General features: G+C 45.2%; 1 protein-coding gene across 1 annotated transcript in view; it reads right to left on the reverse strand.

Moving 5' to 3' along the window:
• Nucleotides 1-8,547: 8,547 nt before the first annotated feature.
• Nucleotides 8,548-25,118, reverse strand: part of KDM5B (lysine demethylase 5B) — a 95,571-nt gene continuing 79,000 nt past the window's right edge. Inside the window, exons 21-27 of the mRNA XM_044267622.1 lie at nt 23,673-23,852; nt 22,881-23,039; nt 17,327-17,812; nt 15,773-15,884; nt 14,529-14,683; nt 12,714-13,034; nt 8,548-12,182 (exon numbers count right to left, since the gene is read on the reverse strand). Of these exons, the coding sequence (XP_044123557.1) occupies nt 12,045-12,182; nt 12,714-13,034; nt 14,529-14,683; nt 15,773-15,884; nt 17,327-17,812; nt 22,881-23,039; nt 23,673-23,852 (1,551 nt within the window). The 3' untranslated portion in view covers nt 8,548-12,044. The remainder of the gene's footprint in view (nt 12,183-12,713; nt 13,035-14,528; nt 14,684-15,772; nt 15,885-17,326; nt 17,813-22,880; nt 23,040-23,672; nt 23,853-25,118) is intronic.

Here is a 25,118-nt window from a genome sequence, read left to right on the forward strand (position 1 = left end):
AACTGTCTCCTTCTCCAGCCACTTCCCCTCACGCTTGTACTTTTAGTGAATCCAAAAAGAAGCAGGAGATCGTATGCGCAGAGATGTGCTCGCTTTCTGGAATGTGAAGAATGAGTGGGTCAGAACTAGAAATCATACAAGGGAAGGATGTCTTTTCTTCACAGGGAGTGAACACGGGCTTTGAAGCTACCCATCCCTGGGGCACCTGGCTGGCTCAGTCGGGAGAGCATGTGACTCGACCTTGGGGACAGGAGTAGGAGTCCCACATTGGGGATAGAGTTTACTTTGAGGAATTAAAAAAAAAAAACCTTAAACCAAAAATAAAGCTACCTGTCATCGAGGGGATGGAGAACAAGTCAGTTGAAACACTTTCTGAATCATTAACCCTGGCCCTTTAATGTTCCTTTGTCCAGTAAAACCCTCCATAAACTGGGGTGCCTGGGTGGCTCAGTGGGCTAAGCCGCTGCCTTTGGTTCAGGCCCTGGTCTCAGGGTCCTGGGATCGAGCCCCACGTCGGAATCTCTACTCGGTGGAGAGCCTCCATCCCCCCCGCCGCCTGCCTCTCTGCCTACTTGTGATCTCTCTCTGTCAAATAAATAAAATCTTTTTTTTTTTTTAAGATTTTATTTATTTATTTGACAGAGAGAAATCACAAGTAGATGGAGAGGCCGGTAGAGAGAGAGAGAGAGAGAGAGAAGCAGGCTCCCTGCTGAGCAGAGAGCCCGATGTGGGGCTCGATCCCAGGATCCTGAGATCATGACCTGAGCCGAAGGCAGCGGCTTAACCCACTGAGCCACCCAGGCGCCCCTAAATAAAATCTTTAAAAAAAAAAACAAAAAACAAAAAAACAAGCCTCCGTAAACTGAGGTTGTATCGCGGATGTGCCGTTGGTGCGTGCCCTAGCTGTGGGAGGGAAGCATCAGAAGCCAGTGCAGAGGACATCTGGGGATGAAGCTCTAGGAAGGATATGCTCTTTGCTTGGGGGTCCCAGGACCATCTGCCACCTTCCTCTCAGTCTTAGGTGTAAATCTGGAGCAAAATCTCGTAAACTGCAGACTCCTTGACTCATGTCATCATCACCCCAGTCACAAAATTTTACCACCACCAAGGATATTGTCTGCCAGGCACTGTGCTAGGGTCTGGCAATGTGGAGGTGAGTACCGAAAGAGTTCAGAGCCTAGTTAGGGAGGACGGGCGGGGAAATAAGCAGCCACAGTGCAGGGAGTGAGACATGTGCGCCAGAAGAGTGTACAGTGTACGGCACGGAGGCAGCAAGAGCCACCGACTCCACAGGGTGGGAGGGCGAGAACTAATGGCAGGCTTCCCTGATGCAAGAACCTTCAGCTGCCTTCAGAGGAAGGGCTGGTTGTCCAGGTGGGCGATGAAGGGGAAGGCACTCCAGGCAGAGACACCTGCCTGGTTGAAGAAGGTACTGCACTCACTAATAATGTAATGTTTGTAAGCACTGACGGGGTCTTAATAAAAGATAGTGACTATTATTCTGCTTAAGGAAATGGAAATCGCTCCCCGGGGGCTATGGAGTGAGGGGTGGCTTTGGGGAATCAGGAAAGATCAGGGGGGCAAAAGCAACATCATGATGGGTCCTGCAGATCAGGCTGTCTGGATTCTCTTCAGAGGCCACAGAAACTGAAGGAACACAAGAAGCGCAGGGCCAGTTTTATGTTTTGGAAAAACCATTCACTAGGGGGTAGGTTTGGAGATCCTGTAAGGTCCCTTCTCCTGCTGGCTTCTCAAAAGAGGCAATATGGAAAGCGGTCACCAGTTGGGCTTCTGGAGCCCAGTTGCCAGGATTCAAATCTCAACTCGCCTCTCACAAGCCCTCAGGCAAGTTAGGTGACTTCACAGAGACGGGCTTATAGGATTAGTTAACTGAGGGGATTCAGCTCCTGGCACTGTACCAGACACCCTAGTATGCACTCAGCAGTAATTATTGCTTCTGGTGCTAGGAGGCAGCAAAGAGGCGTCTTCTCGTTTGCCCCAGAGCACCTGAGTGACTCCCAGGGAACTTCAGTAAGTCTAGAAGCCAGCTCTAGGGGAAGGTTCGAAAAGGACCCAGAACTCTGAGCCTGCCCCCTGCCCCCTAGGGTACCGTGTTAGGTGCCAGCTCCTGTCTGGACTGAAGAGGGCTCTGTGTGTGTGCAGCTAAGCCCCACAGGCAACGCAGGTCTGCTGGGTCTTGCATGGTGCTTAGGAGCCACTGACCACAGCTTCTGGCCCCTCGAGGGCAGCTGATCTCGGGGCAGGTCCTTTTCCAGTTAGGCCAGTCACCTGGAGACTCTCCATACTTATGCAACTTTTATCACTAAAGGTCTTGGTTTTCTCGTACTGACTTGGTCTTGTTGCCAGGAACACAATAAATCTGCCTGACCTCAGTCCCAACTAAGGGGACTTGGCTACTAGTGGGCGGAGTTGCTGGAGGAGAGCTGAGGGGGGCCACTATCCACCCCCAGGAAGCTCCTGAGGGCAGAGTCCCTGCACACAGGCCTGTATGCCGAGGCACCCTGTACCCCGAGGCAGCAGATACCGGGATGTTAATGAGGCAGCTGAACACCCAAACCAGTTTAGGAAAGAGAAGAATGTTCACTCACTCCTCTAAAAATAAGGCTTCTATAAGCCTCAGCCTACTGGTGGTGGGAAGGAGAAAACCCGCAGCATTGAAGGGCGGCAGCAGGTTTGCTGGGGAATTTTAGGAAGGGCTGATTGCTTTGAAGAGCCAGAGGCTAGACTCAAGTCTTTTTTTTTAAAGATTTTATTTGACAGAGATCACAAGCAGGCAGAGAGGCAGACAGAGAGAGAGAGAGAAGGAAGCAGGCTCCTCGCTGAGCAGAGAGCTCAATGCGGGGCTCGATCCCAGGACCCTGGGATCAGGGCTGGAGTGAAGGCAGAGGCTTTAACCCACTGAGCCACCCAGGCGCCCCTCAAGAGAGATTCTATCTTGTTTTTATGGGTCCAGACACTAGAAGTAGGCTGTCTGGGTTAAAATCCTGGCTCCTCTACGTACCAGTTAGATGGCCTTCAGTCTTAACCTAAGTTCCAGTTTCTCCTCTGTAAAATGGGTATGATACTGCCAACCTCACTGGGATGTTGTAAAGACTAAATGACTTTATATATGCAAAGTGCTCAGAAGAATGCCTGGCACATACTAAGGGCTGGCCTGGCCTTTTTAATTCTATGGCATTTCTTTGCCCAAAATGTCTTCTTCCTCAGCTTGCCCCAGATGTACATCTTGTTCTGGTCACATTGTGAATCCTTGCAGGTGCTAAGCAGACTCATGGGACCACTTCCCTCCTTCTCCACTCACAGCAGAGTGCATGTATCCAAGTGTCCCACTGTTAGGTAAGATCTACTCAGACGCTGGAACAATTTGCTGTCCCTGTTTGACTACCTTAGGTGGTGCTCTAGGTAGCTGTTGTTAAACCAAACTTGGGTGAGGGAGGGAGGAATGATGTCCCTGGGTATCCTGTAAACCAGTCTTAATTTTTTAAAAAAATTTTGTCAGAGAGAGCACAAATAGAGGGATCCCCACTGAACAAGAAGCTGGATGTGGGACTCAATCCCAGGACCCCAGGATCATGACCTGAGCTGAAGGCAGACATTTAACCGACTGAGCCACCAAGGCGTTCTAACCAGTCTTCATTTAATTTTTTTTTAAAAGATTTTATTTGACAGAGATCACAAGTAGGCAGAGAGGCAGGCAGAGAGAGAGGAAGAAGCAGGCTCCCCACTGAGCAGAGAGCCCGATGCAGGGCTCGATCCCAGGACCCTGAGATTATGACCTGAGCTGAAGGCAGAGGCTTAACCCACTGAGCCACCCAGACGCCCCAGCCAGTCTTCATTTTAAATGTGCTAAGCCTCGGGGCGCCTGGGTGGCTCAGTTGGTTGGATGACTGCCTTCGGCTCAGGTCATGATCCTGGAGTCCCAGGATCGAGTCCCGCATCAGGCTCCCAGCTCCATGGGGAGTCTGCTTCGTTCTCTGACCTTCTCCTCGCTCATGCTCTCTCTCAAATAAATAAAATCTTTAAAAAAAATAATAAAATAAATGTGCTAAGCCTTCATCCTCGGCAAGGCCAGTTTGGTAAGGACATAGTTCAAGTGTCAACTTTTCACTTTTCCGAAGCCTTGCTCTCCTCTGGCTCCATCACAATTATGCATGCCCGCTAGAGAAGAAACCGTTCACATAGATATCTTCTACGCTAAAATTGGAGCTCTTTGGGTGCAATGTCCATGTTCTAACCACCCTGAGTCTATAAAACTTAGTGCAGGGCTAAGAATATAGGAGGTCCTCAGTATGCTGGGCACATGATTAGGATAGCCAGCAGTTTAGGAATTTGGTCTGCCTTAGGTGGAATGAGGACCCAAAGCCTGGGCTTCGATCTTAAGTCTACAACTCAAGCTCTTTCTAAACAGCGAGTTAGACAAAGAACTGAACTTTGTAAAGGGGTTAACGTCATATTAGTCTGTGTCTGAAGGCAGGTTACAGAGAAGCAAAGATATGAAGAATGATCTTGAGTGTTAGCCTACCATGGCCTCCCCTCCAGTGGGCTCCATACCAGCTCTGGGAACCAGGTAGGAAAACAGCCCAATCCTGGTCCTCTGCTGCCCTCTTGTGTTGCTTATTAAGTAAGAGACGTTCCTGTAGGCTTGTCCTGAGGTCCCAGCAAGCACCCACTTTCCTCCCCAGTAAATCATGCTGCTCCACCCCATGGCAGCAGTGTATTAGAGCATTAATAGTAGAAGCAAGAAAGATTGCCTTGTGTGAACTAGTGAACTAGTGTGATTGCCACTAGTTCAGCTAGGAAATAGACCGCTATCTTCCTGGGCAAAAAGGCCAAGGAATCCTGAATGTCCCTCCTTCAAAGGATCTGGATGTGGAGCAAAAGAAATACTGATGCGCTCCCTATTCCAATTTTTTTTTTAGACTTTGTTTAACAGAGATCACAAGTAGGCAGAGAGGCAAGCAGATAGAGGAAGCAGGCTCCCTGCTGAGCAGAGAGCCTGACTGGGGGTTCGATCCCAGGATCCTAGGATCATGACCTGAGCCGAAGGCAGAGGCTTTAACCCACTGAGCCACGCAGGCGTCCCTACTTTGTTTCTGTTAGCAGGATTAACTAATAGATGTAAAGCCCCGAAGAATACTATCTGGCCATTTGTGTTGTATAAGCATTTATTTATTTAGATTTTTATTTATTTGAGAGAGCACGCGCGCCCAAGCAGGCAGAGCAGCAGGCAGAGGGAGAGGAAGGAGCAGGCTCTCCACCCAGCAGGGAGCCCCATGCAAGGCTGGATCCCAGGTCCCCAGGATCATGACCTGAGCCAAAGGCAGCCACTTAACTGACTGAGCCACCCAGGTGCCCTTATATAAGCATTTTAAAAAAGAACTTAGGAATGTGGTAGAGGTCACAGCACAGTGGAAAAAGCAGGAGCCATGTACTAGCAGGATATGGGTTTGAGGTCTGGCTCAGCAACTGGTTTCAAGCCTCATACAAATTCTATCTGTATTCTAGCTCAGCTCAAATCCTACACTCACAACTTCCTCAGTACTCAGTCTATCACCACACAGCAGAGACAATGAGCAGCTCCTACATCTGCTTCCTCGAGGACCCAGCCACTACGGATTCATAGAAAGCCATCAATTATACATGTTAGTTTTGTTATGGCACAATGGGGGTGGCCCTGAGGAAGACACAGGCTTCCAATCAGCTCACCTCCCTCCTCTGATCAGGCCAGCCTTTTTCTGGGGTTTTCCCTTATATCCCAATCCCTGCACCAAGAGGACCTTTGTTCCTAATCTCTACCTTTCCCATTTTCCCTTGGATTTATAAACTTATTCAAAAACCAAAGCCGGGGGGGTTGTGTGCAAGAAAGGACTGGAGCCTTAACAACTCCTATTAAAAATGCCTAATTTGTTTCCCTCCTGGTCAATCTAAAGGGGACAAACCTACATCAACATGGCAGGAAGATCCGTGACGTTTATGGAAACCAAGTAGCACTCCCTGGTGGCCAAGCCTGGAGCGACAGCCAGGGTTGCCTCTAGTAGCGACTCCTTCGGGGACATGCATCCATGTATAGACTAGGAAGTCTGAGAGCTTTCGTATCCCGCCACACTTTTCAGATCTTATTTGACAAAGAGCACAAGTAGGCAGAGAGGCAGGCAGTGAGAGAGGGAGAAGCAGGGTCCCCGCTGAGCAGGGAGCCCGATGCGGGGCTTGATCCCAGGACCCTGGGATCATAACCTGAGCCGATGGCAGCTGCCTCATCGACAGAGCGCCCACACGGACTTATTTCTTCAGACTCTCCTCTGCTTTGGTTTCTGGACACCACTTCCCCTGGATTCGTTAAGAAGCCCCACTCTAAGCTGCCTACTCCCCCCTTGAAGGATTTCTTCGGGTGGGGTGACAACGGGGTGGGACAGCAACGGAGAGATCACGAGGACAGCCTGGACACTCGCATCCGCCATGCTCGGACATCTCGCAAGGCCTACATGACAAGTTTGAGAGGCCTGAGCCCATGACCTGCCTCCGCTCATGAAACTGCCTAAGGGGACACACAGGTCTCTGGCAGGGCCAGCACTCTCATGGGACACACGTTATGGACCGTGTTCTCACTGTCGGGAAAAGGAAACTTGAGGGCATTTTGCCCATTCGGGAGTGGCCACTTCAAGGCTAGTGATGACTCTGGATTTCATGTCACCTCTAGAAAATAAGAAACCTCTCACAACCATAGTCACAACAGAACAAATGGCCCACTGGGGACTACGACCCTCGGTCGTACTTGCCCACTCCTCGCCTACTGTCTGTGGAGACAAGAGGAAGGTGGGGGCTGGGGCAGAGGGTGAAGCAGGGTCACCAATGCCAGGAGCCAATATGCTGAGTCCTTTGAAACTCAAAGAGCCCCAGACCAGAAACCAACAAACAACAGAGGGATTGGTTCTTCCAGATCAGTCTCCTCACATTCCTAAGCCCACCTGACCTAGGACTGGCTTGCTTTAGTTTTCACACCTGTGAAATACGGATACTTGCTACCCACACCTTCAGACATCACCCTAAAGAACAGTGACCGTGACAGAGACTCCTTTAGCATTAAAGGAACAGAATTCTCTGCGCTTTAACTGGTCAGTGTGTAGGACCAGCTCCAGAGGCTACATACAGGTCATCTCTAACAACAGCCTCCTCCGAGCGGCTGAGAAAGCCTCACGAGAGCTGGACCAAGTGACTTCGAACACAGGAGACACTCCGCCAGACCAAGTCTAGCTTAAGCTAAGCTTGTACTTTCTGTAAAAGGCAGTGGTGGTCTTGGCCTGAGGAGCGCTGGTAATTTGCTCCCTTCTGATCACCTGTGGAGCCGCATTTGTTCCTCATCCTACACTAGTTCATCTGTGCAAGTAATTATGTTCTCATTACTACACAATCAACGAAATGTGTGAAAAGAACCTGTATAAAAACTAGATTGGGGGAGTCAGTAGAGCACGTAACTGGCTGACTCAGTAGAGCATGTGACTCTCTACCTCAGGGTTGTGAGTTCAAGTCCCACATTAGGCATACAAGTGACGTGAATATTGAGATGCTTATAAAACTTGCTATTAAATTAGATTTAGGTCAAACTATAGATTGGAGAAATGAGTAAATTATCTAGAATCCTGAAGTCCAGTTCCTGCACAATGTCTAAATTCCTTATCCATTTAAAATGAAGTCCAAACTAGGGCTCCTGGCTGGCTCTGTCAGTACGGCACGCCGACTCTTGATCTTGGGGTGCGGAATTTGAGCCCCATGTTAGAGTAGGGTTCACTTTAAAGAAGTCCAAGCTGAAAATCATAGATCATTCATTATGATTATTGTGAATGAAGGTCCCTTGCCTTCTAACCATAATTTTCCTCACTTTTAGAGTTTATTAGTAAGCATACGTATGGTAACTGTGCTGTATGGCTAACTTAAATGTACAACTTTTTCACACTCAACTGACTTTTTAACTGTCAAACTACCCATCCCAATCACATGTAAAAGCGGCTTTTGTTTAAATTCCCGCTAAAATTATGGCGAGAAACCACTGGCAGGGGACAAGAGGAGGAATCAGTGCTAGAAAGTGCACTCCTCTCTAACTTTGAGCGGGGAGGAGACTGCTGGGAGCTGGATTTTCTTTTCTTTTTTTTTGGAGAGGGTGCTTTTGGGCATTTTTTTTTTTTTAATCACTTTTGTTTCCCCAGAAAGGCAACTTTTTAATTTCTCTGTTTTTCCATCCAAGGGGAAACAAAGAATAGTCCTTTGGCCTCCACTCACCTGGAACAGATCAAATGACATCACAATTCCATCCCTCGATGGCAATGCAGCAGTTGTCCTGAAAATAAAAGACATGTCCAAACCCACCATGTCCCAGCCCTCCATTATTTACAATTAACCCAGAGCCAGGACAGGAAGCTGGATGGCCTGTTGCTGGGTTCCGTTCATACTGACAAAAATGTAAAGATGTATTCCTATGTAAGCAATCATGAGAACATGAAAACTTTACATAAATTTGGAAGACGTGAAATATACACTTTACAAATTGATTCTTTATACTTTCAAAATGGATTTACAACAGTATTACTTTACACAAGTTCCTACTTTATACAATATTTTGTTTAGGCAGCTTTTCAGTAACATTTCTATTACAAGTTAGTTACACACGGAACCTCTCAGAAAGTTGGGAAGCCTGAGGAGCTACATGCAAAGGGCTGATGACAGGGGCAAAAGGTGTGAGGCCATCGCTCTGGTGCCCAAATAGGAGCTGAGAAAGGACTCCGACTCTCATATGGAGCTAAATCAAGGCACTGGGATCTTCACTGTTTTCCTCAGCTCTTCTTCCCAACAGGTAAACTTTCATCAGAAGAGGACTGTGTTTTCTACATCAATATGGCAACGAAAGGCCTCTTAATACAGGTAGATACCTATCATAGACTAGCACAGTCAGATATTGAATGGTGATGGTTAATGACTTGAAGTATCTGTCGTTCAATTCTATCTCCTGTTACAGGTATATAATAGCATCTATAACCCATTCCAGTCTGTGCTATGTGGCAAGAAATCTAGGCAGGACTAAGCCCAGAACACCCAGGAGCACAAAATATCACTCAGTGCCTGATCCAAGCCAGAAGCAGGTCTTAATACAGTGCCAAATACCCAGCAAGATTATGAAAAAAACAGAAGAGGCAGAAACCCATTACAAAAGGGTCTTGAGTTCAACAAAATGTACAATGCAACACCAAGTTTTACCCCCTTTCCAGGTAGGACTCCACTTTGTTCTCACGGTTATCCTGCATAAATACCCGAAGGGTCAGGTTAATTTTAACAGCAAATTAAGTGAATCCCAGATACTTCTGTCAAAACGGAAGACCTGAAGTCTCAAGATCTTTATACAGCATTTTTTGAAGCTCTGTATGGCAGAATGAAGCACGGAAATGCAGGCTTTTACCAACCTTTACCACCATGGACAGCATCTCTGGCTTTAGGCTAACCTTGAAATAGAAGAAATTAAGTTCCACCTCCCACGATGCTGAAACGAAATTGTGAAAAGAAGTCTAACTCCTTTACAGCTAGTCTAAATTACACCTTTCTCCAGCCTAGAGCCTACATTAAGAAATAAGCCCTTTCTTGAGTCCACATAAGAAATCCTCCAGTCTGATTTGGAAGAAGGAAAAACAAAAACACAAGAGCCACCGGCATGAAGCAGGGGCACTCATCCGCCCTCTGGCGCTGAGTTCACTAGACTCCTTCCCTCTCCCGGCTCAGACTCAGGCTCTTCCTTCTCACACCTCATGCCGCTGCAGGGCTATGGAGACGAAGCATCAGTTTCTCTGTGTTTTCTCCTCTTTCTCAGGTGCAGAAGTTTTTCTAGGACACAGGCCGGCTTCACAGCTAACACCCCGTAAACAAGTTTTTAGATAATACCACTCTGCAGTTGAGATCTGGGTTCTTAACAGTGGGCAGGTGACAGCTCTCTCCAACTTCAGTATCATCGTTATGTGAAAACATCAGAGGCTCTCTCCTGGGAAAGGGGGTAGTAAATACACACATTCTTGCCCTTCCCCCGACTCAGAGAGGCAGAGAAGCTACCTCACTGGGAACGCTGTCGTCAGGGACTGTGGACAACCCATACGTGAGGAAGAAAAATGAGGAGGGGGCACAGGAGATACATACCAGATGGGCAAAAGCTTTAACTGCAGTGTATCCTTTTAGCTTATAATCTCAATGGAACTGGGACAGCTGGCATCCTGTCCCAGTGTCAGGGGTTCTAAGAATTCGGATACTTAAAAAGGCCAAAGCACGATTATTCCAGATTGTCCTCTGGAGACTCTTCTTCCCTTTTGGCCCCAGAACTCTCAACAGACGAGGACAAACATCACAACAACTGCGGGAAAACTGCAGACAATTGCAAGTCATTCTTAAAGAGATTTAATTATTTGAATTGCATCAAAGGGGATATAGTTCATTTAAATCTCTGCTACATCACAAACTGCTGTTTTTGTTTTCTTTCATTCAAGACCCACTAGTTCTACCCATCTCCTGGTTTATGGCTATAGAACGGGGGGTGGCGGTGGTGGATAAGTATTACCAACAGAAGATGAAAACCCAAGCAAGCGTCTGTTCTGTTCAGCAGAAGGCCTTCTTCACTGCAGAACAGAACCTTTTAAAAAAGAGAGAAGGAGAAAGACTGTGGACTATGGACAACCAGTAACCACAGCTAGAGTCAGACACAGGGAAGGAAGTGTCGGAGGCAGAGCCTGCATGTTTACAAGCTGTCCCTCGACCCACACTTTCCCAGCCCTCTGCAAGGACCATCTTCTTAGATTTCCTTTTGACATCTTAACCCTAAACCAGGTTTTCCTGTCAATTCCAATATAATGAAGACATCATTCTCACGAGGACTGAATTGAGGATTGGAATGATTTGCCACCATTCTGAAAAGCTTACTGAAAAGCATCATGGCTTTAAAGACAAGTTCTACTCCTTGAAGACTAGGTGAGGTTCTTTATTAGTAGAGACGGGAGGCATATGGCCCACCAAACAGAACAGGATACAGAAGAACCATCCACCACTGCTGTAGTCTAGTTGGGCAGAGGCAAAAGCAAGCAACCCCCCTCTTGCTCTTCCAAGCCCACAAAGTAGAGGGGAGTATGAAGCTGTAGTCTAATGGCTCTAAATAACCAGCATTTAGTGTTAAATTAGGACCAAGGATTTATTCCACAATATAAACTGCAACATTTGATACAAGCTACCAAAAAAATAGGAGAGGAAGGAAGGGGCAGGGGAAAAGCCAAAATACAGCTGTGGCAATTACTTACAGAGCAGTCTCTTTTCTACATCACTAGTTCATCAGTGACACTAGAAACTAGACATTTGTGTTCTGTACATCAACCAAATGCTAAAGCACCAACACACTGTTTGGAAGTTTGTTTTGTTTTGTTTTAATTCCAGCCACTGAAACCAACATAGAAGTTATTGCTTTGATAAATAAACCTAGTCTACCAGGAAAAAGAAAAGTGGATAAAGAAACAAACAAAAACCCCAAAAGTGAAAAACTTAAGTTCCCCAATATGGTAACAGAGTAAACAAGAGAGAAATTCCTCAAATGAGGATTTACTGGAATCTCTGGAGCCCTTCTGGGCACTGGAACTGAGTTGGACTCTTAAGCCGGTAAATCCCAGACAGAGGTAAGACTTTAATGCTGTACATGAAAAGGTGAAAGCTCCAATGCCTTCCAAATTGCTGGAAACCCCTGCAAAAAAACCAGTCAGCATTTCACACCTCAACAACCACAAACAGCTCTTAAGGAAAAAAATACAAAAGTGTCAAAAAATTTTTTAGTTGTTTTTTCTTTTTTTCAAAGAGTTCTGGAAAAATGATCCCGTAAGGAATAGAAATAGCACCGTTTACAGGCTGGCCTGAATACCAGTCCTGTAGCTTTGCTGAGAAATTGAAGAAATCTTCTCGGTTGGAGTCCTGAATTACATTAAGTGGTTGGGGGTGGGGGGTGTTTGTGTTTGTGTTTTTTATTTTCGGCTTGGTGCGTCCTTCACAGTACAGCGCACACAGATGTAGTCTTCTTTCTCTGCCATCTCTGGAGAAACACCAACACAGACCTGGTGAAACCACTGATTGCAGCTGCCATCACACTGGACCCAGTCCACCTGGTTACAAAGAGCAGGGAGACGGGGTTTTCAGAGGAAAAAATGTGATTCGAAATTGGGCAGGCCAGCCTCAAGATATTCAGGCCGTTTGCCACCAACGGCCACCGTCCCACCACTGGGACCTCCGGCACAACAGCTATGCCACACGAGTGTAGCTGGCCCACCAGCCAAAGCAACCAAGTCAAAGCCATTCTTCAAGTCGTGACTGCTTTGGGGTTAAGACAGCGCCGCCCTGTGATAAGTAAGCAAAAGGGCATTACATCAGCATCCCTCCCACCTTCTTAGCGCCGGGAGGTGAAAGCTGGAAGAGCAGGAAAAGGAAAAAGGGAAGAATAAGAGTTTCTTCAAGAGAAGGGAGAAGACCCAGGAACGATGTAAGAGCAGAGATATCAGTGGGGGAGGGCTGAGCAATCCATTCAGATCAGCTCAAAGCAGATAAGCAGGAGAGAAAGACCCAGCGAGATGAGGTGTAGCTTACAGGGTTTCTGAGTTAAGGGAAAGCACGTCCTCTATGGCCCAAACCTCACTGACCTCATCTCCTTCTGGCTGCAGGCAGCTCACAGCTGGGCAGATGGCATCTTCATCCTCAGAGTCCTCCTGTTCCGAATAGGATGTGTCTGAGGGAAGGGAATGAGTTTCGGCAGAACGGACTAACTCATAGCTACGCTCTCTCTCTAACTTGAAACTGTTCATGTCCTTGGAGTGGCTCAGTTTAATTTTCTTCTTTTTGGGGGTCCGCATTTTTTTAACTCGATCCCATCGGTCACTGGAGAGGCCTTCTCTTTCCAGGCGTCTCTTCAGTTTTCTCTCAAGACTGTTGATTCCGTCTCGCTTCCCACGGCAGCACTCATTCTGGGTAGAAGACAGGCAAATTGGATTTTAGCCGTCCCTCGGCCTGTTACTCAAACTAGTGAAGTATTAACTGTATGAGAAACCCGATGATCTCTCATCAACATTAAAAAAAAAAAAAAAAAAAAAAAAAAGCCTGCAATCCGGAGCGCCTCGCTGGCTCAGTCGGGGAAGAGCACTGGACACTATCTGGGGGTGAGTTCGAGCCCCACATCAGGTGTAGAGAAGACTTACTAAAAACAAAACAAAACAAACCAAAAAACCCCAAACCCGCATACTAACACCCCTGCCACCAAGTCCTCTCACGTCCTACAGGACAACCTATTTGGGTTTTGCTAACCTAACTGCTAGTGCTATCAAAAGAAAGAGTAGAAAAAGGAAATGTTAAAGACATGATTAGCTTTCAAATTAGCAGCAGAAGATGGGGAGATGCCATTCTTCTCTTCACCAACTACAGGAGTAGAAGACTACCATGTAGTTCCTACCTAAGTGTGTATGCTTATCCTCTTACCTACGGACTTCTAAGGAACCGTACTGACACGCCTTCTTTAAGGACATACATCCCGACCCCTTAAAGAAATAAAGTGCCTTAACTGAACATCATCAATAATGGTGCTACACTACTATTTGGTATCATAATGAAAAATAAAATTCTAGGGGCACCTGGGTGGCTCAGTTGGTTGAGCGTCTGACTCTTGTTTTAGGCTCAGGTCATGATCTGAGTCCTGAGATCGAGCTCCATGTCAGGCTCCATGCTCAGTGGGGAGTCTGCTTTCCCTTTCCCTCTACATTCTCTCTCTCAAACAAATAAATAAATCTTTTTTAAATTTAAAAATATAAAAATAAAATTCTAAATGATAGTTGATAAGGAGATTCTTCTCCCCACCCTGACTACATTCTCATCAGGAGTTTTCAATGTTATAGGTCAGCTAGCTCACTAACATAAGAGTAGCAGCATCTTTAAGCTAAGACGTAGGACATACATGGTATCTATCCCCTTCAAGTAAGTCAGCACTCAAAACGGGCACCCTCAGTCTGATGACCCAGTCCTCACACCAGCTGTCCTGTTAGGGTTAGAGCAGTTAAAACATTTGTTAAACATTAACTCCAAGATATTCTTTAAGTTTTGAAAGCTTTATACCAAAGCCTTCCCAGCTATAATTATATTTTCATCTCTACAGTCTTTCTCTTACAGAAAAGAAATTCTACTTCTAGCTATTATCATATGGAAATGATGAAAAGCACCATGCTAAAAGGAAAAAAAAAATTCACAGTCACTTAAAAAACAGCACCAAACTCCAGGATGTGAGGCCAGAGTGATGCCTAGCACCCTTCTGTTTATCAGAGCCTTAGGAAATGAGGCTGTGAGGTAGAAGTCTGCATCCTTTTCTGGATCGAAAACAGAATCCCATTCACTGAACTAATTAGATGGGAGGACACTAAGCATCATGCCCCCCACGCCAGGCTGTCCTCCCCGGCTGCCTGGTGGACACTCACCTTCTCACTGCTGGGTCTAGCTGGTGAGCTCCGATCAGTTTGCGGAGCAGGGGCTGGCTTTGCAAGTAACGTCTGGTAAAGTTCCTGAATTTCAGGAAGAGATACCTGGAGCAACTGGGCTTCCATCAACAGTTCATTCACTTCTGGACTAACACCTGTCGAAGAACACACCAAAGTGTAATGACGACAAATGGAGGGTGTTTCACATGGACACGGACATGCAAGCAAAGCAGGATTAGCCCTCAAACCACTGTCACTCTCTCCTTGGGAAATTATATCCAGTTGCAGTCAGGTTCACATAATGTGTTTAAAGCCATAATATAGTAAGAGCCCAAACAAGATTTTCTCAGGCTCTGATTACTGGGGAAGTACTAATTCTACACGGAATCCCTTCTTTACTTTCAATTACTGCTAACACGGAGGAGGCCGTACATCTGCCTGGATAGCTTCTGCCTTCAACAGAAAGCAGGGAACAGGGCAAGACGTGGGCAGTCTGGGTGAACTGAGTAGCTCCAACCCCATTACCAAACAAATACTACTAGGGCCTGACTAAGGGTCAGAACTCCCGTTGTGGCGAACTCCTGGGACAGCCATGTACACACAAGCACAGCAGACCCCTGAACAACGGAGTCAGGGGAGCTGTGTTCCTGCACAGCTGAAAATCCATGTTACTTTCAACTCCCCAAAACTTCATGCTAACAGCCTACTGTTGACTGGAAGCCTTACCAATAAAGCTGATTGACACATTTTGTATATTCATGTATTATATACTATTTCCAGAATAAAGTAAGCTAAGGAGAAAAAACTGTTCAGAAAATCACAAGGACGAGAAAATAGACATTTACAGTCACGTATTTATTGAGAAAAATCTGTGTTTAAGTGGACCTGTGTTGTTCAAGAGTCAACATAGGAAAAAAAAAGGAGGTAGGTTTCAGGTATAGATTATGTCGAAGATCCCAACAGAACCCATGACTTGGCATCTGACTGAAATGACTGGTATTTAAATGTCAGGTGGCACAGGATTAACCCTTTGTCTCTGAAAGCAATGTGTTAAAGCCTTTCTCTATTTGTTTTGCATTTATAAACCTTCAAGCATGATCATTCTCCTACCTTGCAAATACACAGTAACCCATATCCGAAATCTGAAGATAAAGTCTTTCTATGGACCTGAACAACAAAACCCTATTGCAAGATTACTTGTTCTCACCCAGCCCTCCCCGCTCCTCCTCATCATAAATACAAACCATGGAGGGGGATACAACTTCGGCCAGTGGAGAAGGAAGAGTGTACATATGAGGCTTTGTTGTCCCAGTCATCAGGCAAGGAGAAGGATGTTGTGCCAGTAGGCTGAGACACCTAATGGAAGGAAAACATTTTATAGAAACCTTTTCAGGATTAAAAATTCTCCTACTAATCCAGGGAATGTAGTCTGGGTTATCAAGCAGGCAAACAGGAAAGAAGGATTTCAATTCCCAACTGAAAGAAGTCTGTAATTATTTTAGATCAAGCTAAATCAACTCACATCCAACAAGCCTTTAATCTTCCTGGTTTTACCTGGACTGATTCCACAGAGATCAAGACACCATTGGGAGATAAGGCATTTTCTTTGCATGAGAATAGATCATACAGCCTTGTATTCCCTATGTAATTCTCCTAATGAAGGCTGTAATACAATGAACACAGACATGCGCCCCTTTGAGCAAAGCAAGTGAGGAACTGCCAGATCTCATGCATGTCCACCTTCTTCCCTTCCTCAGTGTTTATTAAAAAGTGCTAGGAGAAACACTCCTTTGACTATGAACTAGTAAATAAGTTAAAAGAGTTATGTCCTCTCCTTTTATCAATAGAAGTAAACTTCTAGCCTATCTTATGTAAAGAACATAATGTTTCCCCTGTAGGCTACCTAAATGACCACAACTCACCCTATGCAACAAGAATTTAATTCATCATTTGCTAAATGCCAGGGACTGCCTGTATTTCACAAGCCTGGAAAGAAATGTAAAAGAAAACAAGGAAACATATATGATAGAAATCAATTTTTTTATCTTTTATCTTTGGTCGGCTGAACAATTTAACTCATAATTCACTGTCTGTGTTAGTATAGCATAAGCAAGCTATGAGATCTCAGCTAGAAAAATCTGTACGAGATCTGAATATCAGGTCAAACTCATAAGACAACTGAATATGACCCTCCTGACTCTACTTTTCTGCTATTTCACATTCTTTTGCTGCAGCCACCTTCTACGGAAGAAGACAAAACACTCTGCCCACCCCAGTGATGTCAGGAGAATCTGGCTTTTATAGCAGAAAGATCACGGCTGGTATGAAACCCACTGCCTTTCCTCTGAAGCAGCACAGTACTCAGACACTTCAAAACCTACTCCTTCCTCAAGGGGCAGTAAGAGACACAAGGCAGAAAGCACCTTCCCCTCTAGTCAGTGACTCACACGAGAGGAAGCAGGGGGCAATAAACAGTCAAGCAAAAATTCCAAAAATTGACGTACGTTAAGTATATATCCCACAGAATGGGAAAACGTAGATAGCTACGTTATCTATGAAAAGGTGAAAACTGCTCTCCAGAAGTAGACTGCCTGAGAGACATCTTCCCAGTGCCGGGAGCAGAGGAAACGAAAACAACACGGCAGGGACCCAGAGCCCTCGAAGTGGAGAGCTGCGCAGTCAGCACAGGTACCAGTCGAGCCATCGCCAGGAGCAGCAGCCGTCCCAGGGCAAACGTGTAGGGGAAAGGGACAGAGCTCGGAGATCCCAGGAACCGGCAGAGACAAGTCCAGACTCACCTTATTTGTCTCGGCCACCTGTCCCGCTGAGGCCTGCCATCTGCTGTACCACAGTCCCGATCCCACTCGGTCCTGCACAGACTTGAGGGTCCCTGATGAGAGCAGCTGCTGGGCTCTGTGCTGCCAGTTCACCGTTCTTTCGATCATGTATCGAAGTGCATCTCCCTCAGGAAGGCGAACGCGGATACGCTGCAGGGAGGCCAGCAGGGGCAGAATTTTCTCTAATGGAGGCTTTTCTGATCTCCGACAATGAGGACAAAGCCAGATTCGGGGGCCTTGTGAAATACTGGGTACCGCCACACAGCTCGTGTGGAAAGCATCCCTGCAGAGTTCACACTGGATCATGGGGGCAGCTGGGGCCTTCTGACACAGGCAGACTCTCAGCTCCACATCTTGGATAGGTGACAGCAGCTTCCCTTCATTGGCTAGCCTGAGAGACTGCAAGGCTTCCATTTCCCTTAGGCGAGCTTCCCCAAGTGTTGCCATCTAAAAAGGAGTTACCAATCAAGGACAACGTCAGAGAGAATTGAGCCCTCTCCTAAACCCCAGGTCCCAGAGTAGATGATCTACGTTTGAATCCTGGCTCCATCTCACTGAGCTGTGTGAGTGGCCCTGGGCAGCACATTCCACTGCAGCTCAATGTTCACATGTATAAAATGGGGTTCACAGCGGAGCCCACCTCCCAGGCCTGCAGGGATGATTGCAGGGCAGCCGCTGTGCCTGGCACACAGTGAACAATGTGAGCAATAACTGAGCACACGCTACTACTTAAAGTCTAACTTCCTTGCACATTTGCTTCTCTTAAAAGAAGCAGCTTCAGGGCGCCTGGGTGGCTCAGTGGGTTAAAGCCTCTGCCTTTGGCTCAGGTCATGGTCCCAGGGTCCTGGGATCGAGCCCCGCATCAGGCACTCTGCTCTGCAGGGAGCCTGCTTTCTCCTCTCTCTCTGCCTACCTCTCAGCCTACTTGTGATCTCTGCCTGTCAAATAAATAAATAAAATCTTAAAAAAAAAAAAAAAAGAAGCAGCTTCTCACACATCTGCATGCTCTAATTCCCGGGGTTCTCCATGTTTTCGTAGTTCCATTAGCTCCTATTCTTTTAGAAAGGCACTTTGGATAGAAAAGTCTCAAGCAGCCACTACACGACTGGTAGTTTATGCCTCCTACAATCTTTAACATTGAGGCCTCTGTGTGTGCTCAACACAGCCACTGTAGATAATGAACCTCATACCTCATGAAAGAATTAAACAGAGAACACTTTATCAGACTTCACTTACACACATGTACACACGCACATGTCCATGCTAGAAAATAAGCTAATTGGGGCACAAACAAAAGCAAGTTGCTTTTGTGCAGACTGTGGCAGGTATATTCAAATTGAGAATCTTTCCTCCCTATGAATACACGAGACATGTCCCAGAACAGTGGGGAGATCAGTCAACCTGTATAAATGACTTGAAAATAACTCATGAACAGAAGCAACTTCACAGTAAAAACCTGAGGTGACACTGAACATATCCCTGAACAGTATTTACAAGATGTCCATAATTAGAACCTTTATATGAACGGACTAATGAACTATATAAGCTATCCAATACATAAACAGGTCTAGGCATTACAGATTTATCCATTATGCACCATGAAGTTAAAGCTATTTAAATGTGATAAACTAAAATTACTGGCTACGTTAAGAGTTAGCTACTACCACCTTGAACTTAATACCCAGTTTCCCCTATAAAAGGCTGGACCACCGTAGTCCTCCAACAGCACTTCATTGATACAGAAATATAGATAAATGGAGGAGAAAGTGTAGACTTTTAAAACTGAGCTCTTACCTCTAGAAACAGAAGCTACAGGCTGTGGGAACCATTCCTTTCCCCAATTCTATTTACAAATACTTAAAATGTTAACCTGTTAGTTAAAACCACTCACAGTTATCACATCCACCCACCATCAGACCCATTATGATTTACCAGATGAGGTGCCCTGAGTCATAAGGCCAAAATGAACTCTCCATTATCTTTATGGAACGGGGGGAAAAAAAATTTTAATGAATAGGAAGAAACAAAAAGATCTAGAAGTAAATTAGGGAAAAACCTTTGGCGTATTTTTAAAAACTCCACTGTTTCTGTAGACAAAAACAATGTACAGGCAATATATACATCTTATATGATAAGATGCCTTCCTAGAACTCACAAATGGAGAGCCGACAGCTTGTTTTTCAGAGTTTTAAATGAAGTCAACAAGTAATGCCTGAGTTCTTAAGCCACGGCTTCATACACTAGATGGGGAGAGACTAGACTCTGAAAGAGCATGCAAAGTTTAAGAAAATGGCTTTACAAAAATAGACCACAGAAGTAACAGTGGAAAGCAGCACCTTAAAAAAACCAGAATGAGGGGCGCTTGGGTGGCTCAGTGGGTTAAGTGGCTGCCTTTGGCTCAGGTTGTGATCTCGGGGTCCTGGGACTGAGCCCTGCATTGGGCTCTCTGCTCAGCAGGGAGCCTACATCCCTCCCCCTTCTCTGCCTGCCTCTCTGCCTACTTGTGATCTCTCTCTGTCAAATAAATAAATAAAATCTTAAAAAACAAACAAACAAACACAGAATCATGCTCAAGCAGCAGAATCTGATTAAAATCTGACTCAATATACAAATATGCCCTAAGGAAATCTGTGTCAAAATATATAAATCAAGGCAATCCCATGTCAATCACCAGAGAGGTCAGACAGCTACAAAGGAATGGACTGGGATGAAACTGGAAGAGCGGGGAACATTTTTTTTTTTTTTAAGATTTTATTTATTTATTTGACAGACAGAGATCACAAGCAGGCAGAGAGGCAGGCAGAGAGAGGGGAAGGGAAGCAGGCTCCCTGCAGAGCAGAAAGCCCGACGCGGGGTTCGATCCCAGGGTCCTGGGATCATGACCCGAGCCGAAGACAGAGGCTTTAACCCACTGAGCCACCCAGGCGCCCCAAGCAAGGAATATTTTAAATTTTGTGCCACTTACAGCATCCACACGGGACTACATCCAACTAAAAGCTTCTGAAAACAGAATTAAAAGCTGACCTATAGAACAGAAGAAAATACTGACAAAGCACATACTGATAAGGGGTTAATATACAAAATTCATAAAGAACACATACAACTTAATAGTAGAATACAAACATAGGCAGAGGATAGGAGTATTTTTCTAAAGAAGACAAACAAAGAGGACACAGGTACATGAAAAGGTGGTCAACCATGAAATTGTAAATCAGGGGCGCCTGGGTGGCTCAGTGGGTTGAGCCGCTGCCTTCGGCTCAGGTCATGATCTCAGGGTCCTGGGATCGAGTCCCGCATCAGGCTCTCTGCTCAGCAGGGAGCCTGCTTCCCTTCCTCTCTCTCTGTCTGCCTCTCTGCCTACTTGTGATCTCTCTCTGTCAAATAAATAAATAAAATCTTAAAAAAAAAAAAGAAAGAAAAGAAATTGTAAATCAGAACCACAATGCAAGATCAATTCACACCTAGCAGAATGGCTATTATAAAAAATGCCAAGAAGTAACACATGTTGGTGAGGATGTGGAAAAAAGCGAACCCTGACGCACTGTTGGTAGGAACGTAAATCAGTCCAGCCATCTTGGAAAATAATAAGGAGGCTCCTCAAAAAATTAAAAATAGAACTACCAAATGATCTAGCAATTCCACTTCTGGGTATTTATCTAAAGAAAAAAACTAACTTAAAGGTTAGTGTTAACTAACCTGCACCCCCCATGTTCACTTCAACATTATTTCCAGTAGCTAAAACATGGAAGCAGCTTAAGTGTCCATCAGTGGATAAATGGATAAAGATGTGGTGTACAGAGGTGCCTGGGTGGCTCAGTGGGTTAAGCCTCTGCCTTCGGCTCAGGTCATGATCCCAGGACCCTGGGATCGAGCCCCGCATCGGGCTCTCTGCTCAGGGGGGAGCCTGCTTTCCCCTCTCTCTCTGCCTGCCACTTTGCCTACTTGTGATCTCTGTCAAATAAATAATTAAAATCTTTAAAAAAAAAAATGTGGTGTATGTATATATAATGGACTATTACTCAGCCATTTTATTTTATTTTTTTAAAGATTTTATTTATTTATTTGACAGCAAGAGATCACAAGTAGGCAGAGAGGCAGACAGAGAGAGAGGAAGGGAAGCAGGCTCCCTGCTGAGCAGAGAGCCCAATGCGGAACTCGATCCCAGGACCCTGAGATCATGACCTGAGCCGAAGGCAGCGGCTCAACCCACTGAGCCACCCAGGCGCCCCTACTCAGCCATTTTAAAAAAAGAAAGAAAAGAAATCTTGCCACTTGCACCAATACAGATGGAATGTAACTGCGTTAGGCTAAGCGCAGTAAGTCAAAGACAAACACTGTATGAACTGAGGAAAAAAATACCAAACCCAAAAAACAAAAAACAAAAAAACCCCAAACCCACGGATATAGAGAACAAATTTGTGGCTGCCAGAGGCCAGGGGTAGGGAGTGGGCTAACTGGGTAAAGGCAGTCTAAAGTACAAATTTCCTGTTATAAAAGAAGTTCTGAGTATATAAGGTATAGCATGTTGACTACAGATAATACTGTAGTATTGGATGTTGCTGAGAGTAGATTTTTTAAATCTTTATGACATAAATATTTTTATTTTTTATTTTTTAAATTTTTAAATCTTTAGGAGTGCACAAGTAGGCAGAGTGCCAGGGAGAGACAGACGGAGAAGCAGGCTCCCCGTTAAAAGCAGTGAGCCAGATGCGGGGCTCGACCCCAAGACCCTGGGATCATGACCTGAGCTGAAGGCAGCATTTAACCAACTGAGTCACCCAGGCACCCCAAGAGAATAGATCTTTAAAGTTCTTTTTTTAAAAATATTTTATTTATTTATTTATTTGATAGAGAGAGAGATCACAAGTAGGCAGAAGGCAGGCAGAGAGAGAGGGGGAAGCAGGCTCCCCGCTGAGCAGAGAGCCCGATGTGGGGCTCGATCCCAGAACCCCAAGATCATGACCTGAGCCGAAGGCAGAGGCGCAAACCACTGAGCCACCCAGGTGCCCCATCCTTAAAGTTCTTATCATTAAAAAAGAAAAAGTCCGTAACTATGTACACCTGAAACTAACAATGTTATATGTCAATTACGGGTCTATAAAAGAAAAAAAAAAAAGAAAAAAAACACCACTAAACATCTAAATCACCTATCTTCTTTTGTCCTAATACTATGGCTCACTAAACATGAGCTAGACGCTGCTTCAGCTCCTTATGATATCATCTTTGAATCAACAGCGCTTACGAAATGCAGTCGGATGCAAAGGTATCCAATACACTTTTCTTTTTTAAGCATGTGTTTTTGTGTATTTATTTATTTTTACTTAGTAAGCTCTACACCCAACATGGGGCTTGAACTCACATTCACCTTTGACAATTTTCAGACAGTCTTTCTGGTAAAATGGAGTACTTTTAAGGCTATCCTTTTACATGCTTTACCAATATCCCTGTGAACAAGAAGGGGTTAGAAATCCTCCTCCCTAGGCGACAGAGAAAGAAGAAAAAGCCCACTACGTACAGCGGAAGCAGTCTCCTTGCTTTCACTTAAAGCTCTCTCCAGGTCACTCAGACTCTCTAGTTTGGTGCTTTTCTTCTTTCCACTTGGTGAGGGCTCCTTAAACTTCCTCTGCTTCCTCTTCAATCCCCAAAGGCCAATGTCACATCGAGGACACAGCACCTAAGGTGGGGCAAAGCGCAGATTTCAGATTAAGCCTTAGGAATAAGCCCCACAATAAAAGCCTAAGCAGTGGTTAGGATGGAAACTTATCTAACATTTCCTCTGTCACATGCCGCCCTAAAGTCAGAAAACTCTCCTCTACAAAGAGAGGGCCGAGGAGGGAGGGAATGAATTTCACAAAATAGACTGACTTTGATTATAGATTGGATGAAACAGTAGTTAAGTTCAACATGATATTTACCAATTCTAGTCATAATGTACCATCAGTATCAGCTACAAAAAATACAAGTGCAACTCCTGCACTTCATGAGCAGTGGATGAGACCATTTACCAGGCTTATTAAATGCAAATGGTACCGCATGGCCAAAATTAGAAGTCCAATTTCAACCCAGATTGAGGAACTTCAATGAGAAAAATGTTCTTCTTTAGACACTGAATGTTATCCCTAAGTATATCCAGATGGCATTTAAAGGTTATTTCACTGGAAGTTTAGAAGAATCTCCCTGGCTCTATTGAAAAAGTAACTCCCAATATATAGACCAGTCAGTGATACCACCTTTGTAAGGGAAGGGACTACATGTTCTCTAAGCTACGAGATCAAAGGTCTTGTAGGTGGGCTGGTTGCAAACTTACCTCTAAGAGAGAATATGGAGAATTCTCAGTCAAGAATGTATTAGCAGCACATTCTTTCCAAGCCTGAACCTCAGCTACTAGTAATTCCAGTCTTGGTAAAGAATTCAGATGTACCGGGATAGATCGGCCTCTGGTAACAAGTTCTATGAGTGTGTCTAATACTGGCACACGTCCTCCAACCTAGTGAGTCAAGAAAAATTGTAGCAACTCAGGAAAAAGAATACTTCTCTGCAAAGTGGGAAAAGCACAATTCAGAATAGAGCTACTCCATGATTTCAACATGTTAATTTCACAGAGATGGGCAAAATTTGCCAGCTGACCAATGGCAGTGGGGGTGTGGGTGACATGTGTTCCTTCACTTAATACTTTAAAAGAACCTAGTTTGTACTAGTCGCCAAGGATACAACTATGAACATGACATACACTGTAATCTCTTGTTGACTTTTTTATTTAAGACTTTATTTATTTATTTGACAGAGATCACAAGCAGGCAGGCAGAGAGAGAGGAGCAAGCAGGCTCCCCACTGAGCCGAGAGCCCGATGTAGGACTCAATCCCAGAACCCTGGGATCATGGCTCGAGCAAAAGGCAGAAGCTTTAACCCACTGAGCCACCCAGGCGCCCCTCTTGTTGACTTTTTTTTTTTTTAAAGATTTTTAAAAATTTATTTATCAGAGAGAGAGAGGGGGAGAGAGCGAGCACAGGCAGACAGAATGGCAGGCAGAGGCAGAGGGAGAAGCAGGCTCCCCGCCGAGCAAGGAGCCCGATGTGGGACTCAATCCCAGGACGCTGGGATCATGACCTGAGCCGAAGGCAGCTGCTTAACCAACTGAGCCACCCAGGCGTCCTGACTTTTAATGCCCTTCTAAATTTAATTGTCATCTTGGTCCCTACAGACTGCCTGAAAAAAATTCAAGAGAAATGCAGATTTGCAATAACTCAAAAGGTTTTTACACAGACTTACGTTGATAAAACCAACAGTATTTTACTCCAATCCACCCAATGATGAAGCAGCTCAGTATAAATTATTCAGAAGACTAAAAGAAGGCAAAAAGTCCCATGGTACTCAAATGTTCATATGCATTAAGAATCAAGAGGAAGCTTTTTAAAGTAAGTTTCCCGGGCCCCATCCGCAGATATTCTGATTCAGGTCACCAGCAAAGAGCCCATGAATTTGCATTTCTTTCTTTTTTTTTTTGTTTTTGAATTTGCATTTCTTCATATGTTTCCAGATGATGCTGATGCTCTTGATACTGAGACCACATTTAAGATTTTATTTATTAATCTGAGTAAGTGAGTGAGCACGAGCAGGGAGAGGGGCAAAGTGAGAGTGTCAGAGAGAAGCAGATTTCCCACCGAGCAGGAAGCCCAATGCGGGGCTCTATCCTAGGATTGTGGGATCATGACCTGAGTCAAAGGTAGATGCTTAACTGACTGAGCCATCTAG

Source organism: Neovison vison, chromosome 10 (genome assembly GCF_020171115.1).
Source record: "Neovison vison isolate M4711 chromosome 10, ASM_NN_V1, whole genome shotgun sequence".
Taxonomy (NCBI): Eukaryota; Metazoa; Chordata; class Mammalia; order Carnivora; family Mustelidae; genus Neogale; species Neogale vison.